The sequence below is a fragment of the Cydia pomonella genome, chromosome 18 (assembly GCF_033807575.1).
Source record: "Cydia pomonella isolate Wapato2018A chromosome 18, ilCydPomo1, whole genome shotgun sequence".
NCBI classification, from domain to species: domain Eukaryota; kingdom Metazoa; phylum Arthropoda; class Insecta; order Lepidoptera; family Tortricidae; genus Cydia; species Cydia pomonella.
In genome coordinates, this window is record NC_084720.1 from 7,076,046 (window position 1) to 7,100,015 (window position 23,970).

Below are 23,970 nucleotides of genomic sequence, written 5' to 3' on the forward strand. Positions count from 1 at the left end.
TTATGTCCCATATTCCAGGTACCAAAGTTGACACTGGTGCGGCCGCATACTCGCGTCGCAAGTATGTCATTACATATTTGCGGCGTTTGGGGTTGGGCCCCCACGGCCCCTGGGGCCGTGGGGGCTTAGCGCGCGCCGCCTGTATAAGGAGTTAGCAAAGCGCCTTATAGAGGCTTGGGTCACCCGAAGCGTCTATTTCGCTCAGCGGATATGCATTGCTAGCCTGTATTTCGCTCAGCGGATGAATAAAAAAGCAAATAAGAAATAGAGAAGCAGATAAAGAAATTTCGATTTTCGTTTTTCGCCAAAAACGCAAAACTAAAGGCACTTTTTAAAGAAAATATGAATGCCCGATAGTGAAGGATTAATTATCGTTACAAATGTTATTGTTTTGTAACCATAATGATTGATTTACCAATGGATGGCCTGTTTTAATGACTAAAAAAGCTTATCGAGCGTTGAGAAGAATAATATTAATGTTTAGCATAAATATCGTATAGGTAGAGGAAAGAGTCAACATTAACATAAATCACTAACCTATATAATAAAAACAAAAAACAACTCTAGTGAATATATTAAAATTTTATTAAAATGATCTCTGCCTACAAAAACAAATGTTGCTCATCCATAATCAAGGTGTTAATCTATATTTTAGCCTCATGGTTGATAAATGAGCGATATGGTGAGGAATTCTCACAAAACTTGTTTATTAGCTTGTGGGCTTGGCCACTACGTAAGCTGTATCTGCATCCTTATACGTGGTTATTCGTAAATGTCACACGTAAGAAACACGTTTTTGTCGTTAATAAAGAATGTATACCTACTCTAGTAAATCCGGAAAGAGTACAAGTTTCAAAATTCATTAAGAATGTAGTTAAAATCCGTCCCGATACTTTGATAGGAATAATAGGATACTAAACTTGTGCTACATATAACAAAATACATGTTTCCACCCATTCCAAGTCATAGTAAAAAATACATATGAAAGCGACATATGATGGCGGGAAAACTTAGACTCCTTTTTGAGAGACTGGCCAGTGGTAGCTCAAAACCAGGACGAGTGGAAGAAGAGGGGAGAGGCCTTTGCCCAGCAGTGGGACACAATAGGCTCGTAATAATAATAATATGAAAGCACGTAGAAAATCATCTTTGGTATGAACTAACCAATACTGAAGACAGGACGGCAGCAAACAATTGTTGGGGATAATAATCCTAACATGTAGAAGTAGAACACACACAGTGTAGAATCATAGAATGAGAAATCAGACATCTTTTGACCGACTTCCATATTTTAAAACGAGGTTCTCAATAAATTCCTATGCTTTTTATATTAAATTTTTGTGAAGGTCCGAAATAATTCTACGTTGCGAAAGACACGCCTATTTGGAATTGTACATGTTCTTGATTTTTTTTCTATCGAGCGAAAGTGAAAAACTCAGGATTCGAATCGATACAGTTCCGCGAGAAAGGCCCCAAAATTGCTAATTAAATGTATGCCAGACGTACTGTGATCCAAAAATGTCCTACGAATTTTCAAAAACTCCGTTTTCTGAACCTGCTGCACCTTAAAGTTTATTAGTATAATATTCGCTGTATTATCGAGATAAGAGCTTAAAAATATCCTATCTTTAATGTGGGAAGACAAGTAATTTTATCCTTGAAGTGCCGCGTGTAAAATTGACATTGACGATGGCAAACACGCGGGATGGAATGTCCTACGATTCCTCCCGTGGTACGCATACTATTTTTCTGCTCGATAGAGGCGGAAAGCGGCAACTTCGTTTAGCGCAGCGGGAGCAAAGTTTCTTACCGCCCGGAAGGCAGAAATAGTTATTTTCACGTCAGCAGCTGGAACAAGGGTAATTTGCTGCTTCAAAACAGTGAGCAAAATCGCATTTTGTATTTTCTTTAACTAATCAAGCATTTACATTTAAAAAAGTGACATTTGACAAAGTAGGACTGCTGATGATGATCAGAATACGATGCATGGTTCACGATTGGCGATTTGTCCTCTTCGCTGTGTTTGTTAAGTAAATTAGATTTTCAAGACATTTTTTTAATATAATATAATAATCTTTCTTTCACCGTTCTCCCTCATTGAAGTCGGTTTTTATTCTTAAAAAATATTGCTTTTTTATACGTTCTGTCCCGTTGTCACCATGTCACGATATGACGAAGAGATTCTGGGGCTATCCTTTAAATATCATAGGCATTATAGTGATGTAGATATTTTTTATAACTTACCAAAAGGTACCTACAGCTAAAAAACGAATACCGTTGTGTACGTAACTATTTAATTAGCAAATTAATGGTATTCAATTGTGACTCTTGTAACAATTGCATGGATGTCCGCCCGGCTTCCGCATGGGAGTAGGATTACACATTTACACAATACACAACTTTTTCGTGCCGCAAGATATTTTATTACAAAATTTAATTTTGACTTTTATTAAATAAGACAAGGTTCCAAATTCAAAAACAAAACTTAAGCTTCTGGGACTTGGGAGGATAAAGATAAATCGCTTAATTTAAGAGGAAAGGGGACGGCCGCTTCTCCATACATACGTAGTCCTCATTTTCTTTAGTCTTTATTGTTCTTTGACGACCGGTCTGGCCTAGTGGGTAGTGACCCTGCCTATGAAGCCGATGGTCCTGGGTTCGAATCCCGGTAAGGCCATATATGTGTGATGAGCACAGATATTTGTTCCTGAGTCTTGCATGATTTCTATGTATTTAAGTATTTGTATATAAACCTTCTTGGCTTACCGTGGAACTTAGTCAATTTGTGTATGTCCCTATAATATTTACTTACTTTATTTATTTATTATTTTGTAAGTACCTGACACCATGTAAGTCTAGGTAGGTACATGCATTTTATAATTATGGCAAGAAAATCTATATTTATTCAATATAAAATGTCAAGGTCGTTTATATATTTCCTCTCTGGATATTGACGTTATGCAAAATATTATTGCATAATTTGATGTATATTAACCATAGCTATTCCCCTACATTTGACTTTCTTCGTTTTTTTTATTGTAAAAATTAGGAGCGAAAACCAGATTTCATACAAATTTTCAAACGCTCCTAACTCTTACAGTACCTAATTAAATTGAAAAATATCTAACGTAGGGGCTGTGTCATTGATATACAATGTCAAATTATTTTGAATAATGTTAATTTTCAGAGAGGAAAATGTGAGAGAGTGCAGAGAGGAAACTAGGTATTAATGATTTCATTCATAACTTGTCTATGCACTTTTGAACCCTACTGTACGTTTGTATGAAAAAGCGACTAGAATTAGAAGGTTACCTCTAAGATGTTAAGACGTCTAAGATGTGGTAACTCCAGGTTTAACCGGTTAACCCCGGGTTAGTGGAATGGTGCAAGTGGGCCTAAGGGCCACTTGCACCATCCCCCTAAAAGTAAGTAAGTGTGAGTAGAAAGTTGAATAGGTATAGATACCTAAGTATATAATAAATTTCCAAAAACTATTTAGAGATGAAAAGATTAATATTCTATTTAATAAAAAAATAGCACGTATTTTTTAGATACCTGTACCCCTAGTGTAAATATTTTCGACAGCGAAACGTGACGTACGCGTTTGCGTTAAGTGTCATTTTGTATGAGATTTCCAAAACGTCCCGCTTGGCGCGCTGTTCAAAAACCCATACAAAATGAGACTTAACGCAAACGCGTACGTCACGTTTCGCTATCGACTAAATTTACACTAGGGGTACTGTTTTTACTAATTGCAAGAGTTTTATAGTTAACATAATTATAATAATAGCAGTCATAGTAGAGTTAAGATACAGCAAGTAAAATGTTAAAATGTTTTGCCACTGTTTATAAAATATATAATACTTAGTATGCCCTGCATGGTCATTATTTAAGCAATGCATTAGAGATATTTAGTCTGCAGCCATAGTAATTAAGTTAGATTTAAGTTAAGTACATTGCAGTATCCTGCAGGGTTGCATAGCTGCACAAATAAAAATGTATCATCTTCTATTTACCTATAAAAGCAATAAACATATTGATTACGATTTCCTGATAAACCTAGCGATAACTCACGCGAGCGAGCAGAGTTCTAGAAAAAGCCAGTGTAACGAGACCTCGAGATCCATAACAAGTGTACATAATCCAAGAACGCACGTATACTGGTCCGTTTAACCCTTTGACTCACCCTTGGAATTCTCGTCTTGGGCTCGCTGAATGCCACCCGTTTAGTTGTGAAGTTGTGATGCTTAACAGCTGAGTCACTCATCTCTGGATATATAAGACCTCGTGTACGGATCACTGCACAGTACCTCAGCTGTTGACACAATGAATAAGGTGAGTGCTTAGGACTTCGATTTTTGTATTGATTTGTATAAATGTTGGTATTGGCATACCCATGAAGTTATTTAGTTGGGGCGGTGAGTAAAATATTGGGGTGTTAATGATAAATGTGATGGGAATGTTTATTTTGGTACCTATCGTTGTATAATGCCAATATTCCCTAGTTATTAGTGTTTGTCATTAAAATGTCAAGCGCATAATAAAGTTAGTAACTACCTCAATTACGAGTACGATCAATTCAATAGGTGCTGTTCATTTCTATTATCTGATTCAATAACGTTGGTTTAAATAAATAAAAAGTGTAAACGTATTTTTTGGTTTCGTTATAATAATTGTTATCAGTGTTATCAAGAAAATACCTACAAGTATTTGCTTTCCTAAAGTACATAATAAAATAAAACTTTTTAACAAAAAATATAACCGACTTCAGAAATTACCAAAAGCGCCATACATGTACGTATAACATTTGAAGAGTTCCCTCTATTTCTCCAAGATCCCATCATCAGACCCCGACTTGGTGCCAACGGGACCGTCTCGAGGTTATACCCGTTAGATTAAAAAAAAAATTTGGAAATCGGTTCACGATTCTCGGAAATATACAAAAAAAAAATCAGTAGACTTTTTGCCATCTTTTCATGACAACGCCAGAGCAAAATGTGCACCACTGACACTTATTTTTCCATTGCTAAAAAGGTACAAAATCAAGTTGTAAGTACTTATTTTAAAGTGAATTTTAATTTCGCACTTATATAAGACAATCTTTAACAGCACCTTTTATTAATAATTGACCAAAGTAGTGTACATACAAATAGTACTCGTATAATTATGGATTTAATCTGTTAATACAACGTTACTTTCATTTATTTCTTTTAAGAACATTAAAATACAGAAGTTTTCATAAAGGTTCAATTGTAAAAAAACTGATAACAAATTAACATTATTTAACCTAGAATAAAATTTTAGGACGATGAAGCCTTAGTAAAAATTATAAATTCCCACATTTGTATAGATTACCTACGAATATAGATTGGGTTCGTCTAGATGTTTATTTTTGTGAGATTCGGGAGAGCGACATTTCGCATTTTACTGACAGTGTGTGCGAGTGTTATAAATGAAAAGACAAATAATTTTTAAATGCTTTGTTTCTCTCTAATCTCTCTCTAATTCCAGATCCTTTGCTTTGGACTCGTGCTTTGCACTACATTAGCGCTAACATCGGCCTATCCTGCCGAATCGGCCCCCGAGGCCCCTAAAAGCCCCGCAGGGCAGGAGGCCGCTCCGGCGGTCGAAGCGGTAGAAGAGCTGCAGCGCGAAGAGTCCCGCTGGGGCCACGGCGGCGGCTGGGGGCACGGAGGCGGATGGGGCCGCGGTGGGGGCTACGGACGGGGACACGGAGGATGGGGGCACGGGGGCCACGGGGGCTACGGTGGTTACGGGCATGGAGGATGGGGGCGAGGTGGATGGGGCCGTTAATACACTAGACCTAAAATACTCGATACCCCTCTTAGAATTAACAAGTTTGGATTGAGAGGATTGAGATAAGTAAGATTAAACCAAGTGATTTTATACGACTGTGATGTAAAAAGTAATAAAAGTACTAATTTTTCAAACATAATTTTATTTATTAAGTAGTATATCTTCCTTGTTTTACCTGTACTGATTGAACGCTGTTGAGTTTACTGTAAATCATAGGTATCTCTAGTCTCCCTAACCTCTGGGAGTTCTAATCCGACACGCAAACTCAACGCACAGTCAACCATTTTGATTTTTCCCAAGGGAGGAAAAGTAGTGCTCGACGAAGGCGGAAAGCGGCAACTTCGTTTAGCGCAGCGGGAGCAAAGTGGACGCTTTTCGCCCGGAGGGCAGAAAAAACAGTACTATATTCTGTATTGTTAGGCAGGTAAAGTTTGATTTTAGCCTTTTTAAAGGAATAAAAACACGACATACCTGTTCTTTGATTTTGCTATACCCACCTAAATATTGTTTCATAAATACCTACTTCCAAAAATGGTATCCCAATCTCGAGAAAAAAAATATATATTTTCACTATCAAACCATACAGGCAAGTTTAATCACCTACTCCTAGTAACCGCATTAGTATGGTAACCGTATTTTTCGTTTATTTACGTCCAGACAAAGTCAATTCGAGTTTAAGTTATTTGATCTGATTCTAATATGGCCTGTCAGTGCTACAAGTGGCGTTTTTGGTTGAAAATATGTCAATATTGACACTGGCAGATCAGTATCATATTAGAAACAGATCAATTAAAACTAATTGGCCTGCAGTGCCTTCACTACATTTCTTCAAGCAAAAACGTCACTTTTGACACTGACAGATCAGTGACATATTGGAATCTGATTGATACTGATGAATCCCCGATTCAGATATAACAACTTGTTACGGTTTTGAAAATGAGATCAAAACCTTAACAATTTTTTAAATCTTAATCGATCTTCCGCGTGGTAAATCCCCGCGTGGAGTGCAATGTTCGCCACAGGGCCCGCATACGTACGGGCAGGCTATAATAACGGTAAGCTAGCATATGTAGTTACTGAATGGGATGTAGAAACTCAAGTTGAAGGATTGCCAATAGGATATGGGGCGCAGTAGCGTGGCATTTTTACCCACAGGTACGATATTTAATTATTTTGTTGTTGATTTTTTTCATTACATTTGGAAAGAATTTGCCTGGTTTGACGAGCTCATTCTGGGTGGTAAATCAAAAATCTCAATTCAGGACAAAAAAGTATGTAATTTCCCATTGAGTTCCGAAAATAGCATACGTTTTCTTAATTCAGTGGATGTTTTTTTATGACATATGGTGAAACTGCGCTTATTATGTATAGAAAACTATTAGCCATCAAATTTTATCGAAGTCTGGCGTAACCCAACCCAATGGTTTACTGGTAGAGAATGCCTTTTGGCATTAAGTCCGTCATTTGTACATTTTTTCTTACTTTAGTTTGTGAAATAAAGTTTATCATATAAATAAATAAATTACACGTATAGTGATTAGTTTCGCTATCATACGAATTACGAGTACAATATCCGTGTATCTGCTCTCGGAAAGCAACATTTGATGTACTTAGTGGAACCTGAAAAAAATTATGATGACATTTTAAATTGTTTTGCCAAGTCATTTCTTTTTTTGTCAAAGATAATATTAGCTCACTAAATAACTTGAGTAGGTATAGAACTGCCCCAATATAAATGAAATTTGATAGTTCCGGATTGCGGTAGTTGTATATCAAGATCAGAATCTGCAAACCTGACCGCCATGGTGTTTGGGAAGTCGCGTGCCATTTATTGATACGCTGTTATTTATGCAAATTGTGTTTATTTGGACGCGCTGCCGGCTAAGACATAGCGAAAGTATAATCAGTATTTTAACTTAACTAAGTATTCTACTCTGAAACTCCTTACCTCCGGACATTAGACGCCCTTAATCTCTTGCTGTATTTAAAAAAAACTAACTATCACTCCCTTAGTGTTTGAAATAGTTATATTACAAGCTTTTATTTAGTTTCACCTGTCCCGTTGTTTGTAATCAAATCTTGCAAGTTAAATTTGATCCACTTCCCGGTTTACGATTGAGCTGAAATTTTGCATACATATGTAAGTCGGGTGACAATGCAACATTATGGTACCATCAAGCTGATCTGATGATGGGAACAGGAGGTAGCCATAGGAACTCTGTGATAAAACAACGCAACCTAATTGTGTTTGGGGTTTTTAGAATTGTCTGGATGGGTATTAGTTACTTGTGGAAAGAAAAGTAGCAAAAATGTAATTTTTGTCAAAAACTCATTATTACTCTGTGGTTAATATGTTGCGGTTTATATGCTGGTTTGTGTCTTATATATTTATTATCTATATTTATGTATTGTATATTTGTATTTTCTTTTATGTGTATGTTTATTTACCTTAATTGTGTGTATAAAAGTAGGCTTCATAAAGTGTTTTGCAACACCTGCTCTTTTTGATTAATTGTTTTGTTTCCGCTACCCAAAGATTGCCTGGAAGAGATCGCTCTTTAGCGATAAGGCCGTCTGTTTTCTGCCTCTATCAATAATAAAGCAATTCTTTAAGCTGTATATTTTACTAAGGAGTGCCAACAAAGAGTATTCTATCTATCTCTCTAAGTCTCGCTCACCGTATCTGCATTGCGACAACGAGGAAATACCGTCAGTATCCTTGGTATAATGCCTCAAGGGCCTATTTTAGATTAAAGCTAGTTATAGTAACCCTCTGTATATAACCATAAAAAATATCGTCTTAAAACATAATTGTAAGAAAATCTAAGTCTTACACGTATATACATAGACGGGACGGGCAGCGTTGCACCGTATAGTTTGATTTCAAGTAGATTTGGCTCTAGGTTTGTATTATTTTATTGCACCACTAACTATACTTTAGTTACTAGAGAAAATTAATATAGGGATTTCCTTCTATTACTTGTTACTCTGTCTATAAACTTTGATTTCGTTTAACAGTGGAGTACCATTTTAATGCCACATAGACGCAGAATAAAAAATAGTGCCACTGGCTCTTAAAATTATGTTGTTGATAATAAAAACACTGTTCATAGCGCTGCAAAAGTTTATACCCGCTTATGAACGTTTCCAGCTCGCTGTACATTAAAATGTATCTCAAAGAATTTAATGATCGAGCGGACTTATTAGAAGTAGATTGCCAGTACTGTCACATTAAGGAAACATACAAAGGCGTAATCTATGTGTGAAGTTGAGATACTGGTTATTACTTTGATTGCGAAGAGGTCAAATCTACGGTGCGCATGCGACGCGATGAGTCACTTATCTCTGGATATATAAGACCTGCTCCACTGACCACGCCACACTTGTTATCTGTTGAGGACACCATGAACTCGGTGAGTGCAAATTCTTAAGGACAAATTTTTAATATTGTTATTCCCATTAGTTACCACCAAGTTGTTACCTGTGGTAACTACTGGGATGTTTTTTCCCATCTTTTACCACTGGTAACTACTGGGAAAAAAAATCCCACTAGTTACCACCAAAATTTAGTTAGAGTTAAATACTAATAACAACAGTAGAAATAAAGAGTGCTTTAATAAATAGTTATAAGTCGATTAGTGTTTCATTTAACTGCTTTAACCTCGTAAGGCCCAAGGTCCTACCTATAGGACTTATTCAGTTCGATGAAATTTAAATCATATTCAATTAGGACAGAGTTGCATTTGTTTTGTTTCGTGCAATTTTTAAACAAAATAAAATCTACTGTATTCCGTGCACTATAGGTTCAAATTCCAGTGGCAAATTTTGGATTTTTCATTTCTATGGCTGGGCCTTAAGAGGCTATAAGTGATCAAAAATATTAAAACCGATGCAAGTGCATAAAATTAAAAGTTAAACAGAAATTAACGTTTGGTTGAAATTTATCTTATTAATTGTAAATTAAATTGATTGTGAAGTTATCTATGAAACCTGGATCTTTTGTCGAGGGCGCTTACGCCGCACTGCGTAGCGCAGCGTTGTATTTATATAGGAGCATCGATGAAAATGGCGTAAGCGCCATCGACAGTAAGGTCCGTTTCAATAAATAACGTCACAATTATACGAACGAACATATAAATCAATCAAAGACCGACAATTTTTGATCACTTTTAAGGCAGTTTACTGAAACAGTAATCAACTTATAATTCAACTAATAACTAATTAACTTATAATTAATTATCGATTAAAGCACTCTATATTTAGACTGTTTTTATTAGTATTGAACGCTAACCAAATTTTGGTGGTAACTACTGGAAAAAAATCCCACCTTTTACCAGTGGTAACTACTAGAAAAAAAATCCCAGTAGCTACCACCAAATCGAGTTGCTGGTAAGTAGTGGGTTTTTTTTGTAAAAATTTCCAGTGGTAAAAGATGGGAAAAAATTCCCAGTAGTTACCTACATTCCCACTGGTAACAACTTGGTGATAACTATTTTAGTGGGAATAACCCGAATTATGGGATTTTGCGACGAAAAACCTCACCTCACAGTTAGAAAAGTATCGCAGTGCCGTTTCTCTGTTGTGAGTTGTATGATTTTGTTCTAGCGCATTTTGAAAATAGTATTCATTAAACTAAAGAAAACCTTCCATTCTCAAACCGGTCAAAGCCAAACTATGTAGGTACATAATTATATTAAAACAATAAGAGTGGCTCTAAGAAATGTCTAGTCAGGTTTTAATTTTAAAATTACAAATACAAAAAAAAATATAGTACGTGTACGTGTACGTGCATTATGTTATTAAAAGTTAGATTTGACAAATTTGGATAACACGAACTAAGTATACAATGTTGATTGAAAACCACATCAAATATGTTGACGGTTTACCAATTATTATTAATTTATTTTCAGTAAAATTAGAATCCCTTCAAGTAGCGGATCTAAAATACACATCGCGTAAACTTAGAAGGGATTTCAAATTGTATTACCATTTCGAGTATGACTTCACAATGTGTTTCATTTACAGATACTCGGCATCGCTCTCGTGATGTGCGCCAGCATGGCGCTTACATCGGCTTACCCCGCTGCCGAATCAGCCCAGGACATCTCCTACATAGCCCTGGAAGAAACAGCTCCCGTCGAAGCAGCGGCTGATGGGGAAACCCTGCAGCCAAAAGAATCACGCTGGCGACGCGGCTGGGGAGGCGGTTGGGGGCACAGGGGTTGGGGGCACGGGGGCTATGGGCACGGCGGCTGGGGACGTGGATGGGGAAATGGCGGCGGATGGGGGCACGGAGGCGGATGGGGCTACGGGGGCTATGGGGGCGGCTACGGCTACGGTGGAGGGTGGGGAGGCGGTTGGTACGGCCGCTAATATAACTGGATTAACATCTCTCAAAAGTTTGTGAAATACTCGATAAGCTTTAGATAAAGTTGTGTGTGTAAAATATGAATGTAGTGAAAAGCGATAAAGTCATATCTATAAGAAAACTGTGATGTAAAAATTAATAAAAATGATGTAAGATGACAATGTACTTTTTTGTAACAAAAACATGTATTGTTATTATACTTGTTACCATTTGATTTACTTACCGATACGATATTATGTTAATAGTAGAATATCGTATAGATTACTAACGACCCGCCCGGGCCTCGCACGGGTTAACAAATTATACACCATAACCTTCCTCAAGAATCATTCTATTGATACGTGAAAATCGCATGACAATCCGTTCAGTAGTATTTGAGTTTATTGCGAACATACAGACTTAGAGACAGACAGATACGGCGGGGGACTTTGTTTTCTTTGGAAGGTGTAGTATCTGTATCCTGTATCTGAAAAATTAAGTGACAAAATATAATACAAGTATAAGGCCCACTTTTATTTAAAATATTTTTTTTATTTTAAATAATCAGGATATAATGGAAAACTCACTAAATATAGGTTTATCATTGTCGCCGCGTCTGTCTGATATACATTATCAGATTTTATTTAGCCGTTTTTAACAATATTTGGTTTTGGTACCACACAGCAGGATGATATTTTAAATTAGTGGAAATAATTCGCTTTGGGCCGTAAGATATAAGAAATCGTCTATTTTATTCGAAAATAGTAGGCTAAAATTAAAATTATAACTTCGTTAGGTACAGCTTACAACAACATAAACTTTCAACGAAAAAAAAAGCTAGAGTCAGTAGGGAAAGAGAACAGTCGTGGAATGTATGGGGCCCAATACATTCCACGACTCCTCTCTTTCCGAACAGACTTTAATTATTTTTCACTTAACCTAATTTTTTTGGGCTTTATTGAACTTTAAGACTTTTTAAAGAATCCAAACGTATAATAACATTGAGGTTACACTTATACTTTTGTAAATCAGTAAGTACCTACTTACTTATAACTTATCAAAAAGGATAAAAAAACTCATAACTTTCTTAAAATATTTAAATTTTCTATTTAATTTCACACGGTCAATAAGGCCCGGGGCCGAACCTTCTTACCTGCTCTGACAGTGGACCTTCTTAGCCCTAATACGTCTAAAATAATAGAGAATATTTAATATAAAAACATACACACACACATTTTCCCTTCCTCATAGAGGTACAGTTAGATAACTTCAAGAAACTTGATAAAAACAAACTTAGTTTCCATAAAAAATAAACATCAAGCGCAGCCACTACCTACCTTTCTGACTGTATGGATGCTACTGACAAAATAGCGGCGCGTGCGAAGTCAAGCGTTGTTGCCAGCTCGTTATATCTGCGACTTCAATGTGTGCGTGATGCGTTGAACAAATAATACCAGTGCAACAGCTATTTTTTAATGCTGGGCTTTCTAGCTGCTGGGCCTTATATACCTCATCTATCTTATAAACAAACCTTATATTTTAGACTCCTTACTTAAAAAATCGGAACATATAATTATCAAACGTCATGTCATTATCGCCTTGGTAGCCAAAAGGTCATCTAACTGTTTTTTTTATCAAACATAAAACATCTTAAACAATACAATATATATATTTGAAATGAATATATTTTTAAAGCCCAGTATAAAATACACTTCATGCGTATGTGCGATCACAGATCACGATCAGACGTTTAAGCACAAAACTTCAGTAGGTACAGTCTAAAGTTTTGCGCTTAAGCACCCATATAAACTATAGCTTATTTTTCTAAAAAGTCATCGTAATCTTCTTGTGGGCTGTCATAACACACAATCCGACCATCTTTCTCGACGCAATATTCCCCATCGTCGATATATGGGACAGGAGTTGTAGTCGTGGTAGTAGTAGTCGTAGTACTAGTAGTAGACGTAGATAAAGTAATCGAAGTACTATTAACAGTAAAATTAGCTAGAGTGACAGTACTGGCTAAAGAGACAGAGTTATCGTTAGATGTTCGGATTGTCAAATTGAGAATTTCAGCAGGTTCTTCTTTTAGCTTGGATAGGGATTTCGAAGATGTATTACTGGCTGCGATAGGATAAGAAAGATTAAAAGTCGCAATAGTATCAGCTGAGGCAAGTATTTTTTCGACACGGTCAATCAATTCCATAATTTTTAAATTGGAAAATGTTGGTTGTTCTTTTATAATGATGGTAGATGTAGACATATTTGATATAGTCGTGGAATAATTGGCAATAGAAGTTGTAGTCGCTGTAGAAGTAGTGGTAGTGCTAGTCTTTGCATTTGTTAGAACAGAAGCAATACTTTTTTCAACATCTTCTAATAATTCCTGTGTTTCGTATTTGGATAATTCTGGCTGATCTTCAATGTTACCAGTAGAAGTGGGATTAGTCGTTTCAGTAATGTTGATTAGAGGAAGTGCGTGCGTTGCTTTAATGGTAGTATTTGTATAGGAACCAACAGTAGTTCTTGTGGTTAGATTGTCAGTCATGTTTTTAATTTCATGTCCAGTTTCTACGGCTTTATTATTGCGTCTTTTATCAGTCCTGCGATTGACATAGCCACATTCAATCCTGTCTCCGCGGGGAATGCAATCCTTGTCTGCAGATTCGGGTTCTGTAGTTTCCAATTCCTGATTGTTATAGCCACATAGAACTCGATCGCCCCTCATTTGACAATTATTTCCATTAAAAGCATAGCCATTGGATTGTAGCATTGCGCCGTCTCGACGACTTTTCGTCATGTCAGAACTTTTCTGGCTTTCATTATATTTCTCTGTTGATTTGTTTACATCCCATTTTATCTTTCCTTTTTCCACATGCTTTACAGTTTGACCATCATTAGGCTTTTCTAGTTTAGATGAATGATAAGTTGTGTTTATTTTGACAGTAGTTAATGGTACCGTAGACGTAAATGTTGACGGAAAACTTGTGGTAAGATTATTTTTTGTGATTCCAGTAGAATTATTTAAATCAGAATTATTGGAAATTGAATTTACATTATTTTCGAGACGTCTTAATTCTTTATGTTTTAGTCTTAATCTTGAAATTTCTGAGTTAATTATTGAATTACCAGTTAATTTGGCGTACAGCGATGTACTATTTTTAATGTTTGTTTGATAAACTGGTACTCGTGCTGTGAATTCCCGTTTGTAGTTAGCATTAGTATTATTTTCGTCGTCCATAAAAGTTTCAAGAAATAACTGTTCAAAAAGTATACCTCCAAGTTTAGGCGCACATTTTCCTCCACTTATAATTAAAAGTATTTGAATTAACAGCAGTAACCTCTGCAATGGAAATATGTATTTAGTACACTAAATAAATACAAGCGGATTTATCTTTTAATACTTAGAGTAACGTAGCGTAGGCACTATACAGTGCTAGCCTGCTAGCTACCTAGCCTCGATAAATGCTTTTTGATTTATTAAATTATCTATCATATAAATTCCAATTAATTTACATACATAAACTTCTTGAAGGAGCGATGAGGACATTTCCAAATGAAACTCTGTAAACAATCAATCAACGGCTAGCATCTACAGTAAACATTGTTCGATAGCCATTCCATAGTATACTCGTACCTACGTGACAAGAAACAGCGATAACAATTTTATGTGTTTTGTTTTACTGTTTTATTCAACCTTTACCCTTTGATTTTAAATATAATTATAATATTGCATTCTTTAACTAAATAACTAAACTTACATTAAGGCATATTGAATTGATTAAATGCAAACTATACTTAAGCTAAACTGTATCCGTATATATTGAAGTAAATTAATTTTATTTACTTACGATAAATATTTTATTATATTCGAATGTTTCTCGTAAATAGTTATGAGTCCCGTTGTTTCCATTAATTTAACGTTTTCTATGTTCAAAATTAAGGTTAGAAATCGTAACAAACGATTCTATCTCCAATTTCCACACAATTTTCCAGTTTTATTGTAGGCCTCTGGCTTCTTGTTTTACAACTTTTTTTCGGGGTTACATCGGTAATTACTTGTGCTGTAGGAGCAGTGTTTGTTGATATTGTACTTATTGTCGTAGTAATAGACGCATTGTTTACGTCGGAGGTAGAGGTACCATTAGCAGTTACTGGCACTCCAGTAATTACCTTCACAGATAGTAATAGCGAACTTATCTGTAATACAAATAACGTTTCGTAAATATTCTTGGCCTATAACTGAACATACTTAAAGACAATTCGTTTTCCTATGTCCGATTTATGCCGGACGATAGAAATTAGAATCGGCGAAGCAAATGGGATTAATTGAATTACAATTTGGGGAACCAATTCATAGGTTTTACAATAATGTTGATTTTGTTTAAAATTATTTTTTGATTATACACGGACTTACGAAGTCAACTTACCGCTAAAACTATTAACATTCTTAATGAAACATATGAAATTATTTGGCGTGTATAAAAATTGTGTATGGTAAGCATATTGTGCCTTTTTATTTGAACGAAGTTCCTTATTGGACTGCGAAAAAAAGTGTAAGATTTTTCCGCCACGAAAACCCGTCACGACCCCTTCTTATTAAATTAAATTAAATTCTTTGTAGAGAATAAGTAGCCTAATTTCACCTACTTACGAAAAACCGCAATATCCTATAGTGATGCAGTTGACAAACAGCCGCTTTGTGACAGCGGCGATCCAGGTTCATACCTCGGACGTGTAGGGAGATATTACTTTTTGTATTTATTTTTAAACTAAAATTTTACAGTTTTCATTGACTAAGCGAGTGTGAAGCGCAAGTTAGGCGTATCAGTTCCAGCTTGTACAAAAATGTTTTCTTATGTTTGGTTGTTCTCCCTGCCTATAAATGGCATTTCTCTACAGATTGTGAAATTTTGTGAACAGATCGATAATTATTATTTTATCGATTATGAATAGCGTAAGCAACTTATCCTTATATATTATTGTATGACAATATATTCGCCCGTCTTTCTCTACGCATTTTATCTCGCCTTAGAAATTGTAACTGTACTTATTTTTATTTATTAATTACACGTCAAGATTAGGTACATTAAATTGAATGACATTAGAGTTGCCAGGGGCATAAAAAAAGACAGTGTTATACAAAGAAACCTTGAAAATTGTACTTATTGGCAAACAATCGATATTTATAAGTACGAATAATTGTAAATATTTATTTAGGCAGAAAAATAAAATTCTTCCGAACTTATCCTTATATTAATATTGTACGACAATATATTCGCCCGTCTTTCTCTACGCATTTTTTCTCCCTCTTTTTTTCAAAATGCTTAAGAGTTGTAACCTTAGAGTCAGTCATAAGATGTGAAAGCTTTAGTTTAGAAGTAGTTCCGCTACGTAATTTTAGTATTTCTGATAAACTTAAATATGGCTCTGAAGCAGAAGCAGCAGTATTCGTAGAAGGGCGAATAGTATAAGGAGTGGTATTAGGAGCACTATCGTCTACAGAATAAATGTTTGTATTTGCGGGAAGTGCAGCTACTAGTTTAGAAATTTCAACTCTCAATTTTACTATTTCGTTTTGTAATGAATTTGGACCGTTTCCCATTCTTAGTGCCTCGCTGTAATCATAATTTGTATCATTAATATCCAGATTAGCACCAGATCGTGCTATATTATTATAATAATTAGCCAAATTTATCTTAGCAATCTTGTCCTTTTCCGGATCTGGATTATAAGGATCTGGGTAAGGACCAGTCACATAGCCACATTCGATTCTGTCTCCATGTTTTCTGCATATGTCATCTAAATCAATGACTTCTTTTTTTCTAGGTTCATCTGGATTTTTATCATAGCCGCACAGAACCCGATCATCTACATATTGACAATGATTAAGGTCATAAACGTAGCCCTCTGGTTGAAGCTCTGACTGACTTGGTGGATTTTTATCTTTAGCACGACGAAATCTTATTTTTTTTCCAGGCGGCATGGTTTTGTATAATAATTTTAGTTTTCTACGTTGCGTTAAGTCCAAATGCTTCGCAGTGTTATCGTTTTTGCTTGAGTTTGAATTATTTGCATATTTAAATACTTGCATATTATGAATAGTTGATTTAGTGCTTAATCGTATTGCAGAATTAACAGAAGTGTTAATCTTGGCGATCTGCAATATAGTATCAAGGTTGTTGGTGGGTTCTGGGTTTGGACCTGCGAATTCATGCTTGCGAAGTAAGTTTACGTCAGAAGTATTTTGAGTAGTTGAAGCATCTTCAAGTGTCTTGCAGGGTACTTCTTGTGTAATTAATAGTATGTAAGTTACGAGTAATGATACTAATGATGGCTGCAATTAAAAAATATATACTGATCTAAGACATCGTTGGGCAATCCAAAACCGTTACCTATGTAATAACAGGAAATAAATTTAACAATTCATCGAATTAATAATTATGATATGATAGCATAAGAGAGACAGATTTTGCAAAATTAACGCACCCACAAACGCCTTGTCATTGTTTTTTTGGACATCTATAAGACTGATTGAAATTTCTCGTTGTAGGATTGACTGTTCTTGTTCAATTAATAAACATACAGATACCCATCAACTGAATGCATGATCTTATCATAAACTACTCACCTGTTAGCTCCATTCCTTATTAGATTATCATCAAAAGTACATGTTTCCTTAATGCGAAACAAATCAGCGTTGATGCAGTAATTGAGTTATTGTGTATTATTGTGACTCGCAGAAATATAACAGACTGTTATACAGGATATACCGGATTTACAGTGGTATCAATTTATTTATCAAAAGAGTAGAAAGGTCTGATTGGGTTCTTAGCTGAGGTTCGCAGACGAACTTTTTGTTTTCATATTTAAGACATTACGTGACATTGACAATGAATGCCAAGAGTCTTGATTTAAGTACAACAATACAGAACGTTGAGAAAATGTAGCTTTTTTAACAAATAAGTTTTTCAATCGAAAAAGTGGTTTCACAAAATGCCTTCCAGCAGGATTTCTGTCGACAAAATAAAAAAACTGAAAAGCGATGGCCACTTAAAGGAACTAACAAATTAAATTACATAGAAGTATCTATCCAAAATTACAAAATTAATTCGTAAAGCATAATCAGCGATATCATGTATAAAACAGACCAATGCATAATTTCCGGAGGAAGGTAATATGCCTTATCTTAGTTAAATAAAATCCAGATTTCAGAAAAAACATATCAAGATGGCTATAAGAACCAGAAATCGGTAACAAAATAATCCAGAAAATCAGACTTAAGTACACGATACCAATTTGTTCTGGAATTCATCCAAAACCTTCTTCAAAATGAAGTTTTCTAAGCCAAGTGAGTTTGTTCGAGAATTGGGCCTCAAAAAGAATAAAGGGAAAGTAATAACAAGTACTTACATACCTCAAGCACAAAGCCGACCAAGTAAAAGTGAGAGTAATCTATTAACTAAATTCAATGTTTTTGATAAGAAAAGGCTGACTGTAGAAAAGGCAAAATCTCATTTAGATATTGTCAATACTCCAGAAAATCTTGCGGATAGCTTTTTAGGCACTACACAAACGGGAAGACCTCATACTCCTATAGTCTATGATAACAGGATTACACAATTAGCCACACTTAGGGTAAAAATATTCGGACCCTTGGATAGATTATTAGAAAAGTTTAAATTATTTTTATTTAGTCGCAGAAAAAATGCTCGAATTAATACTGATAAATATTGGTTCAAGAACACACGGGAGTTTAAAGAATCGTATAGAAATGCCACAGCGAGTAAAACATTTATTTTAAAGGGTAGACCCAGGAAGATTTCCTTCCCAGACCCAGTTCCAAAGGTGGTGTTATTCAGCTTACGATATCCTTCTCCCTACCCGTATATTTACCACAGGGTATTTTATAAATATGTTAAAGATAAGAATGATGAAAACAAGAAAAATAAAAAGATAGAAGAGAAAAAAGAATCAGAGGAATAAGACGTCCAGTGACAAGGCAAGTTTTGTTATTTATTTATATCTAGAAGTCATACTATGTTTGGTATGTGTGCTGTACAAGAAAAAATAGAAGTTTTACTTTCTTTTAAACAGGAAATACGTTTTCATAAAGTTAATAAAGTACTTTCATAAAGAAAAGTGTTATTAATTAATTGTTCATACTCTGTTTTTCAACGCACCCTAAGGAATCAAATGCCTGTGGTTTTTTATGAGCAATTTCGACAAACTGTATGCTTATTCCGGTTGTAATAACAGTTTATGATGGATATTTTTCAACCAGAAACGTAACTTTTCACACTGTTGGATTATTTACATAATCTATAAGAAATCTAGATCAATTTCATAACCTATTATAACAATCAGGACACGACTCCTTAAGTAGCATTTGCCGATCAATCAGATATTAAACTGGAATATAAGTAGGAAATTTAAATCATTTTATATTTCTTTGTTGTTTTCTGTTGCTCTTACTAGTCTCTGGTAACTTTAATTGAAATTGTCATGAAAATGCAATCATAATAATGATAAGCCGAGATGTGAACGTATGTTTAAGTAATATAGTAAATATTCATTACTTTCCCTATTGCTATATTTTTTTTTGTTATTTTTTGTAATGAAAAATAAATGTTGAGATATGAATGGCAGTCATATCAGCGTATTCATGGTGAGTGTATGTATCATTTATTACTTGTTTGGTTATCAATAATATTGATTTATTAAAATACATAGTTATTAAATTTAATCAAAAAAGTATTGACTTTTAGATGAGCGTAGCACTAACATACAGCGCTCCTCAAAGAAAATGCATCTCTCGAAGACCAGGCTCATACACTGATGACTCCGGCAGAATAGTTCTAAAACATAAAAACACAAATAACATTGGAAATACCCGAAATAACAATAATCAAGGGAATAACAAAAATCGTGAGAATAAAAACAACAATGGGAATAAAAATTTCATGACCCTTGATAGGCTATCACGATTACAAAGTTCGCCAACCATCCGTCCAAGAAAAAGGTGTTGCCCGTATGATTTCGATAGCGAAAAGTGTATATTCGTGAATGACAGGAAGGTGTGTGGGTACGATTTGAACGGTGGAGGTCCAGAGGCGAACCCTGCAGAACTCACTTTAGATGTGGGCAACGGTTGCTTGTTTCGCCGTGGTCGACTCGAGTGTGGGTACATGGAGGCGCCTTTTGAAGGTAAATTGTAGTTGTCTAGTGGCGCTTTTATAAACGAAATGATAAATTTAACCCTTAAGAGCAATTCCTAGCTGAGCAACTTTTCAAATTTCCAATTTTTGAAGCTATGTTTCTGTCGTGCTGCGGTAGGCGGGAGTGCGTGCGTGCGATAAGGACAAGTGCAGCTCGTACTAAAATTCCCACGCAAAAAACTCAAAAATCGAGGTTTTGCTCTCGACTGTTTCCTCCTCCAAAACGCAACCAATCATTATGAAATTTTGGATACTGCAAGATTAAGAAATAATCTATGCTGCTATATTTTGATATTTTGGATATTTGTTGTAATATTTGTATACTGCGCCTTTTTTTTGTAGCCAAATCATTTGAGCCGTTTTTGCGATTTTCGAGGCGCTGTAAGTTTCTTTAAAATAAAATAATCCAAAAAAGCAAAAAATAGCGGCACAGTTATTTATGATATTGATCTTATTTGCGGTCTCGACGATCTTGACTGCGTGAAAATTTACGTATATGATTGGTTAGTTTTCGTTGCTAAAAATTAGGTATAAAACTAGTTGTCCTAATAGGACTAACTCGACATCACCTAAAATACTGGACGTTACATTTGAAACTTTGTTTTTAGGGTTCCGTACCCAAAGGGTCAAACGGGACCCTATTACTGAGACTCCGCTGTCCGTCCGTCCGTCTGTCACCAGGCTGTATCTCATGAACCGAGATAGCCAGTTGACATGTCTACAGATTATGTATTTCTGTTGCCGCTATAACAACAAATACTAAAAACAGAATAAAATAAATATTTCTTTCCAATCTCGAGGTTCTCATCCAATCACCGAAGTTAAGCAACGTCGGGCGGAGTCAGTACTTGGATGGGTGACCGTTTTTATAGATAATGGTACGGAATCCTTCCTGTGGTTTTTTTCTTAACTCATTGCAATTAAGTATTGAGTTCCAGGAGGTTTGAATAGTGAACAAACGGTATCCGTATTTTATGTAGTTTTGGTACCTCCAGAGTACCCAACTAGTGGGGAGTGGCGTACGATAGAGTAGAGTGGGGTTCTCTTGTGTCGGACGCCTTTTTAGGGTTCCGTAGTCAACTAGGAACCCTTATAGTTTCGCCATGTCCGTCTGTCTGTCTGTCTGTTCGAGGCTTTTCTCGGTCGTTAGTGCTAGAAAGCTGAAATTTGGCATGGATATATAAATCAATAAAGCCGACAAAGTCGTACAATAAAATTTAATTTTTTTTTAGGGTACCTCCCCTACGCGTAAAGTGGGGGTGAATTTTTTTTTTCGCTTCAACCCTAGAGTGTGGGGTATCGTTGGAAAGGTCTTTCAAAACTAATAGGGGTTTTCAAGAAACATTTTTTGATAAAGTGAATATATTCTGAGATAATCGCTCCGAAAGAAAAAAAAATGTGTCCCCCCCCTCTAACTTTTGAACCATAGGTCCAAAAAATATAAAAAAAAAATCGTGGAAGTAGAGCTTAAGAAAGACATTAAATGAAAACAATAGCGGACATGATCAGTTTAGCTGTTTTTGAGTTATCGCAAAAAGTTTTCCCTTCATAGTAAAAAGACTTACTTTAATTAGGTACTGATTATGCAAATTTGCCTATTTGTTTAACTCGGGTGAAAGGTACCGTTTCATCCCTTGGTTAACAATTTACTATACTTTAAGCTCCAGTTTAGCTTATTGTGACGGAAGAGTAACTACGGAACCCTACACTGAGCGTGGCCCGACATGCTCTTGGCCGGTTTTTATTTATTAAGGTTCCGTAGTCAACTAGGAACCCTTATAGTTTCACCATGTCAGTCTGTCCATCCGCCCGCGGCTCTGCTCCGTGATCGTTAATGCTAGAAAGCTGCAATTTGGCATAGATACATAAATCATGCATGGCGACAGAACGGAAAAATATAAACTAGATTTTGTTTTCAGGGTATCTCCATTTTTTTTTACCTTTGTCGCCTCTCCGCGGTATCGCCTTTCTGCAACGAATAAGGGTCTCCAACACCATTTTTTTTTAAGTAAATATTTTCGGAAATAATGACTCCGAAAGAAAAAAAAATGTCCCCCCCCCAGCTCTCTACCTTTTGAACCATGGGTCCAAAAATATGAAGAAAATATTAAAAGAAAAGCTGAACAAGTATTTTCAGTGAAAAGTATAGGGAACATGACTGGTCCAGCTGTTTTTGAGTTTCAGCAAAAAGTCTTCTCTTCTTAGTAAAAGACGTACAAAGCGCTGCAAAGGTACCTCTTTATGGTTATAACCTACATGATACTTACTAATAGTCCCCGTTTAGCTTATTCGGACAGAATGGTAACTATGGAACCCATCACTGAGCATGGACATGGACAAGGAAACTACTAACTGTAAAATATTAAAAATCAAACCCCTTTAAATATTTTCATACCAAATCATCAATTCTAGCTACCAACCAACTCTAGGAAACAACTCAAGATTTGCACCAAATGCTGACTATTACACTCTTCTGGATAAAATTCAACTTTCTCATCAGTTTTTGAAGAATAAAGAGAACCTTTACGACCTGGTGTGGTGAAAAATATTTTTTGTATCTTTTGCAGGTATCCGTAGACCGCCCGTATACGACAGGACAGGAGCTCCTGACCAAGAAAGTGACAATGAGAAAGATAATACTGATCAAACATACGACGATCAAGATAATGATGTTATGGAGAAACTTCTATATTCACGTCCTGCGAAACCAAAAACAAAAACAACTCTGCCAAGCTGCGTACAGATAAGGAAAAAGATTGTGTGTAGTACGAATAAATTGTAGATATTATCAAGTATATTATAATTCATATCTAAGCTAAATACCAAAGTAAAAAAAATGTGATTATACCTGAAACTAAATGCAAAATTCTACTCGATTAACTTACTTTGCTCCCTTGAAAATGTTAGGCGTTTAAAGTTAAAACTAACCACGAATTTGGTAGAGTCTGTTCGGAAAGAGAAGAGTCGTGGAAAGTATTGGGCCCCATACATTCCTATACTCTTTTCTTTCCGCACAGACTCTACTTATATGCGATATGTCAGAGATGGGTAAATTGAAAAAAAAACGTAGCTAATAGTATCGATCTTTTCGGTTAATTAAACCACAATCTTTTCGGAAATTAGTCTTAAGTTAATTGATTCTATTGTGTTACGAAAATTTACTATGTAAATTGTATTGGATTGTATTTCTTATAGTTAATTCATCCACATATAAGTCTCTAGCATACGCTAACACAATTTCATGCGTATAACTTAAGACCTACGAAGAGTTCATGTTCTTCTCTCACTCTCACTGAGCATAAGCGTGAGCGAGATGGAAGTGCGTGCCCAGGAGCGCGGATATCATGTTTTTTTAATTTAAATTTGTTGTTCGTTCAAATAAATAAAAAAGTAATCGATACGTTCCTTCAAAGATGATATTGCCGATTTTTAGAAGCATTTTTAGCGTTTGTGCATAATTAGTTACACATTTTTAAATTGCATTTTAGAGGTATGTTCGTGATTTTTTTCTATAGAGCGAAAGTCAAAAACTCAGGAGTCGAATCAATACAGTCCATCGGAAAAGGCCTCAAGATTGCTAATTAAATT

At 35.5% G+C, this 23,970-nt stretch overlaps 4 protein-coding genes across 9 annotated transcripts; 3 read left to right on the plus strand and 1 right to left on the minus strand.

The window, feature by feature from the left end:
* The first annotated feature begins 3,853 nt into the window (after positions 1–3,853).
* On the plus strand, positions 3,854–5,956 carry LOC133527376 (uncharacterized). The gene is made up of 2 exons (XM_061864338.1): positions 3,854–4,335; positions 5,512–5,956. The coding sequence occupies exons 1-2, from the start codon at positions 4,327–4,329 to the stop codon at positions 5,812–5,814; spliced, it is 312 nt and encodes a 103-aa protein (XP_061720322.1). The 5' UTR covers positions 3,854–4,326; the 3' UTR covers positions 5,815–5,956.
* A 2,509-nt stretch (positions 5,957–8,465) lies between these two features.
* On the plus strand, positions 8,466–11,346 carry LOC133527375 (uncharacterized). The gene is made up of 2 exons (XM_061864337.1): positions 8,466–9,230; positions 10,843–11,346. Exons 1-2 carry the CDS (start codon positions 9,138–9,140, stop codon positions 11,188–11,190), a joined length of 441 nt encoding a protein of 146 aa, XP_061720321.1. The 5' UTR covers positions 8,466–9,137; the 3' UTR covers positions 11,191–11,346.
* Positions 11,347–12,425: 1,079 nt separating this feature from the next.
* Positions 12,426–17,743, minus strand: LOC133527373 (serine-rich adhesin for platelets-like). Of its 4 annotated transcripts, XM_061864334.1 has the most exons (3): positions 17,654–17,737; positions 15,016–15,364; positions 12,426–14,507 (listed from the first exon to the last, which is right to left on the minus strand). In XM_061864334.1, the coding sequence occupies exon 3, from the start codon at positions 14,403–14,405 to the stop codon at positions 12,981–12,983; it is 1,425 nt and encodes a 474-aa protein (XP_061720318.1). In that variant the 5' UTR covers positions 14,406–14,507; positions 15,016–15,364; positions 17,654–17,737; the 3' UTR covers positions 12,426–12,980. The 4 variants fall into 4 exon arrangements, 3 of the variants coding, with proteins under 3 accessions (XP_061720318.1, XP_061720317.1, XP_061720315.1); XM_061864333.1 differs by lacking the exon at positions 17,654–17,737 and having other exon boundaries at positions 15,016–15,471; XM_061864331.1 differs by lacking the exons at positions 15,016–15,364; positions 17,654–17,737 and adding an exon at positions 14,685–14,786.
* Positions 17,488–23,170, plus strand: LOC133527374 (rRNA methyltransferase 1, mitochondrial-like). Of its 3 annotated transcripts, none has more exons than XR_009800880.1 (3): positions 17,488–19,832; positions 19,920–20,371; positions 22,950–23,170. XR_009800880.1 is itself a non-coding variant. In XM_061864335.1 (3 exons), exons 1-3 carry the CDS (start codon positions 19,803–19,805, stop codon positions 23,162–23,164), a joined length of 690 nt encoding a protein of 229 aa, XP_061720319.1. In that variant the 5' UTR covers positions 17,488–19,802; the 3' UTR covers positions 23,165–23,170. The 3 variants fall into 3 exon arrangements, 2 of the variants coding, with proteins under 2 accessions (XP_061720319.1, XP_061720320.1); XM_061864335.1 differs by having other exon boundaries at positions 17,488–19,838; positions 19,933–20,371; XM_061864336.1 differs by having other exon boundaries at positions 19,933–20,371.
* The last annotated feature ends 800 nt before the right edge of the window (positions 23,171–23,970 follow it).

Coding starts and splice junctions, on each gene's coding strand:
- LOC133527375 (XM_061864337.1), top strand. CDS start 9,138: ATGCGACGCGATGAGTCACTTATCTCTGGATATATAAGACCTGCTCCA. Junction 9,231..10,842: donor TTGAGGACACCATGAACTCG/GTGAGTGCAAAT, acceptor TTTCATTTACAG/ATACTCGGCATCGCTCTCGT.
- LOC133527373 (XM_061864331.1), bottom strand. CDS start 14,714: ATGTCCTCATCGCTCCTTCAAGAAGTTTAT. Junction 14,508..14,684: donor CGCTCCTTCAAGAAGTTTAT/GTATGTAAATTA, acceptor TTTCCATTGCAG/AGGTTACTGCTGTTAATTCA.
- LOC133527374 (XM_061864335.1), top strand. CDS start 19,803: ATGAATGGCAGTCATATCAGCGTATTCATGGTGAGT. Junction 19,839..19,932: donor TCAGCGTATTCATGGTGAGT/GTATGTATCATT, acceptor ATTGACTTTTAG/ATGAGCGTAGCACTAACATA. Junction 20,372..22,949: donor CATGGAGGCGCCTTTTGAAG/GTAAATTGTAGT, acceptor TATCTTTTGCAG/GTATCCGTAGACCGCCCGTA.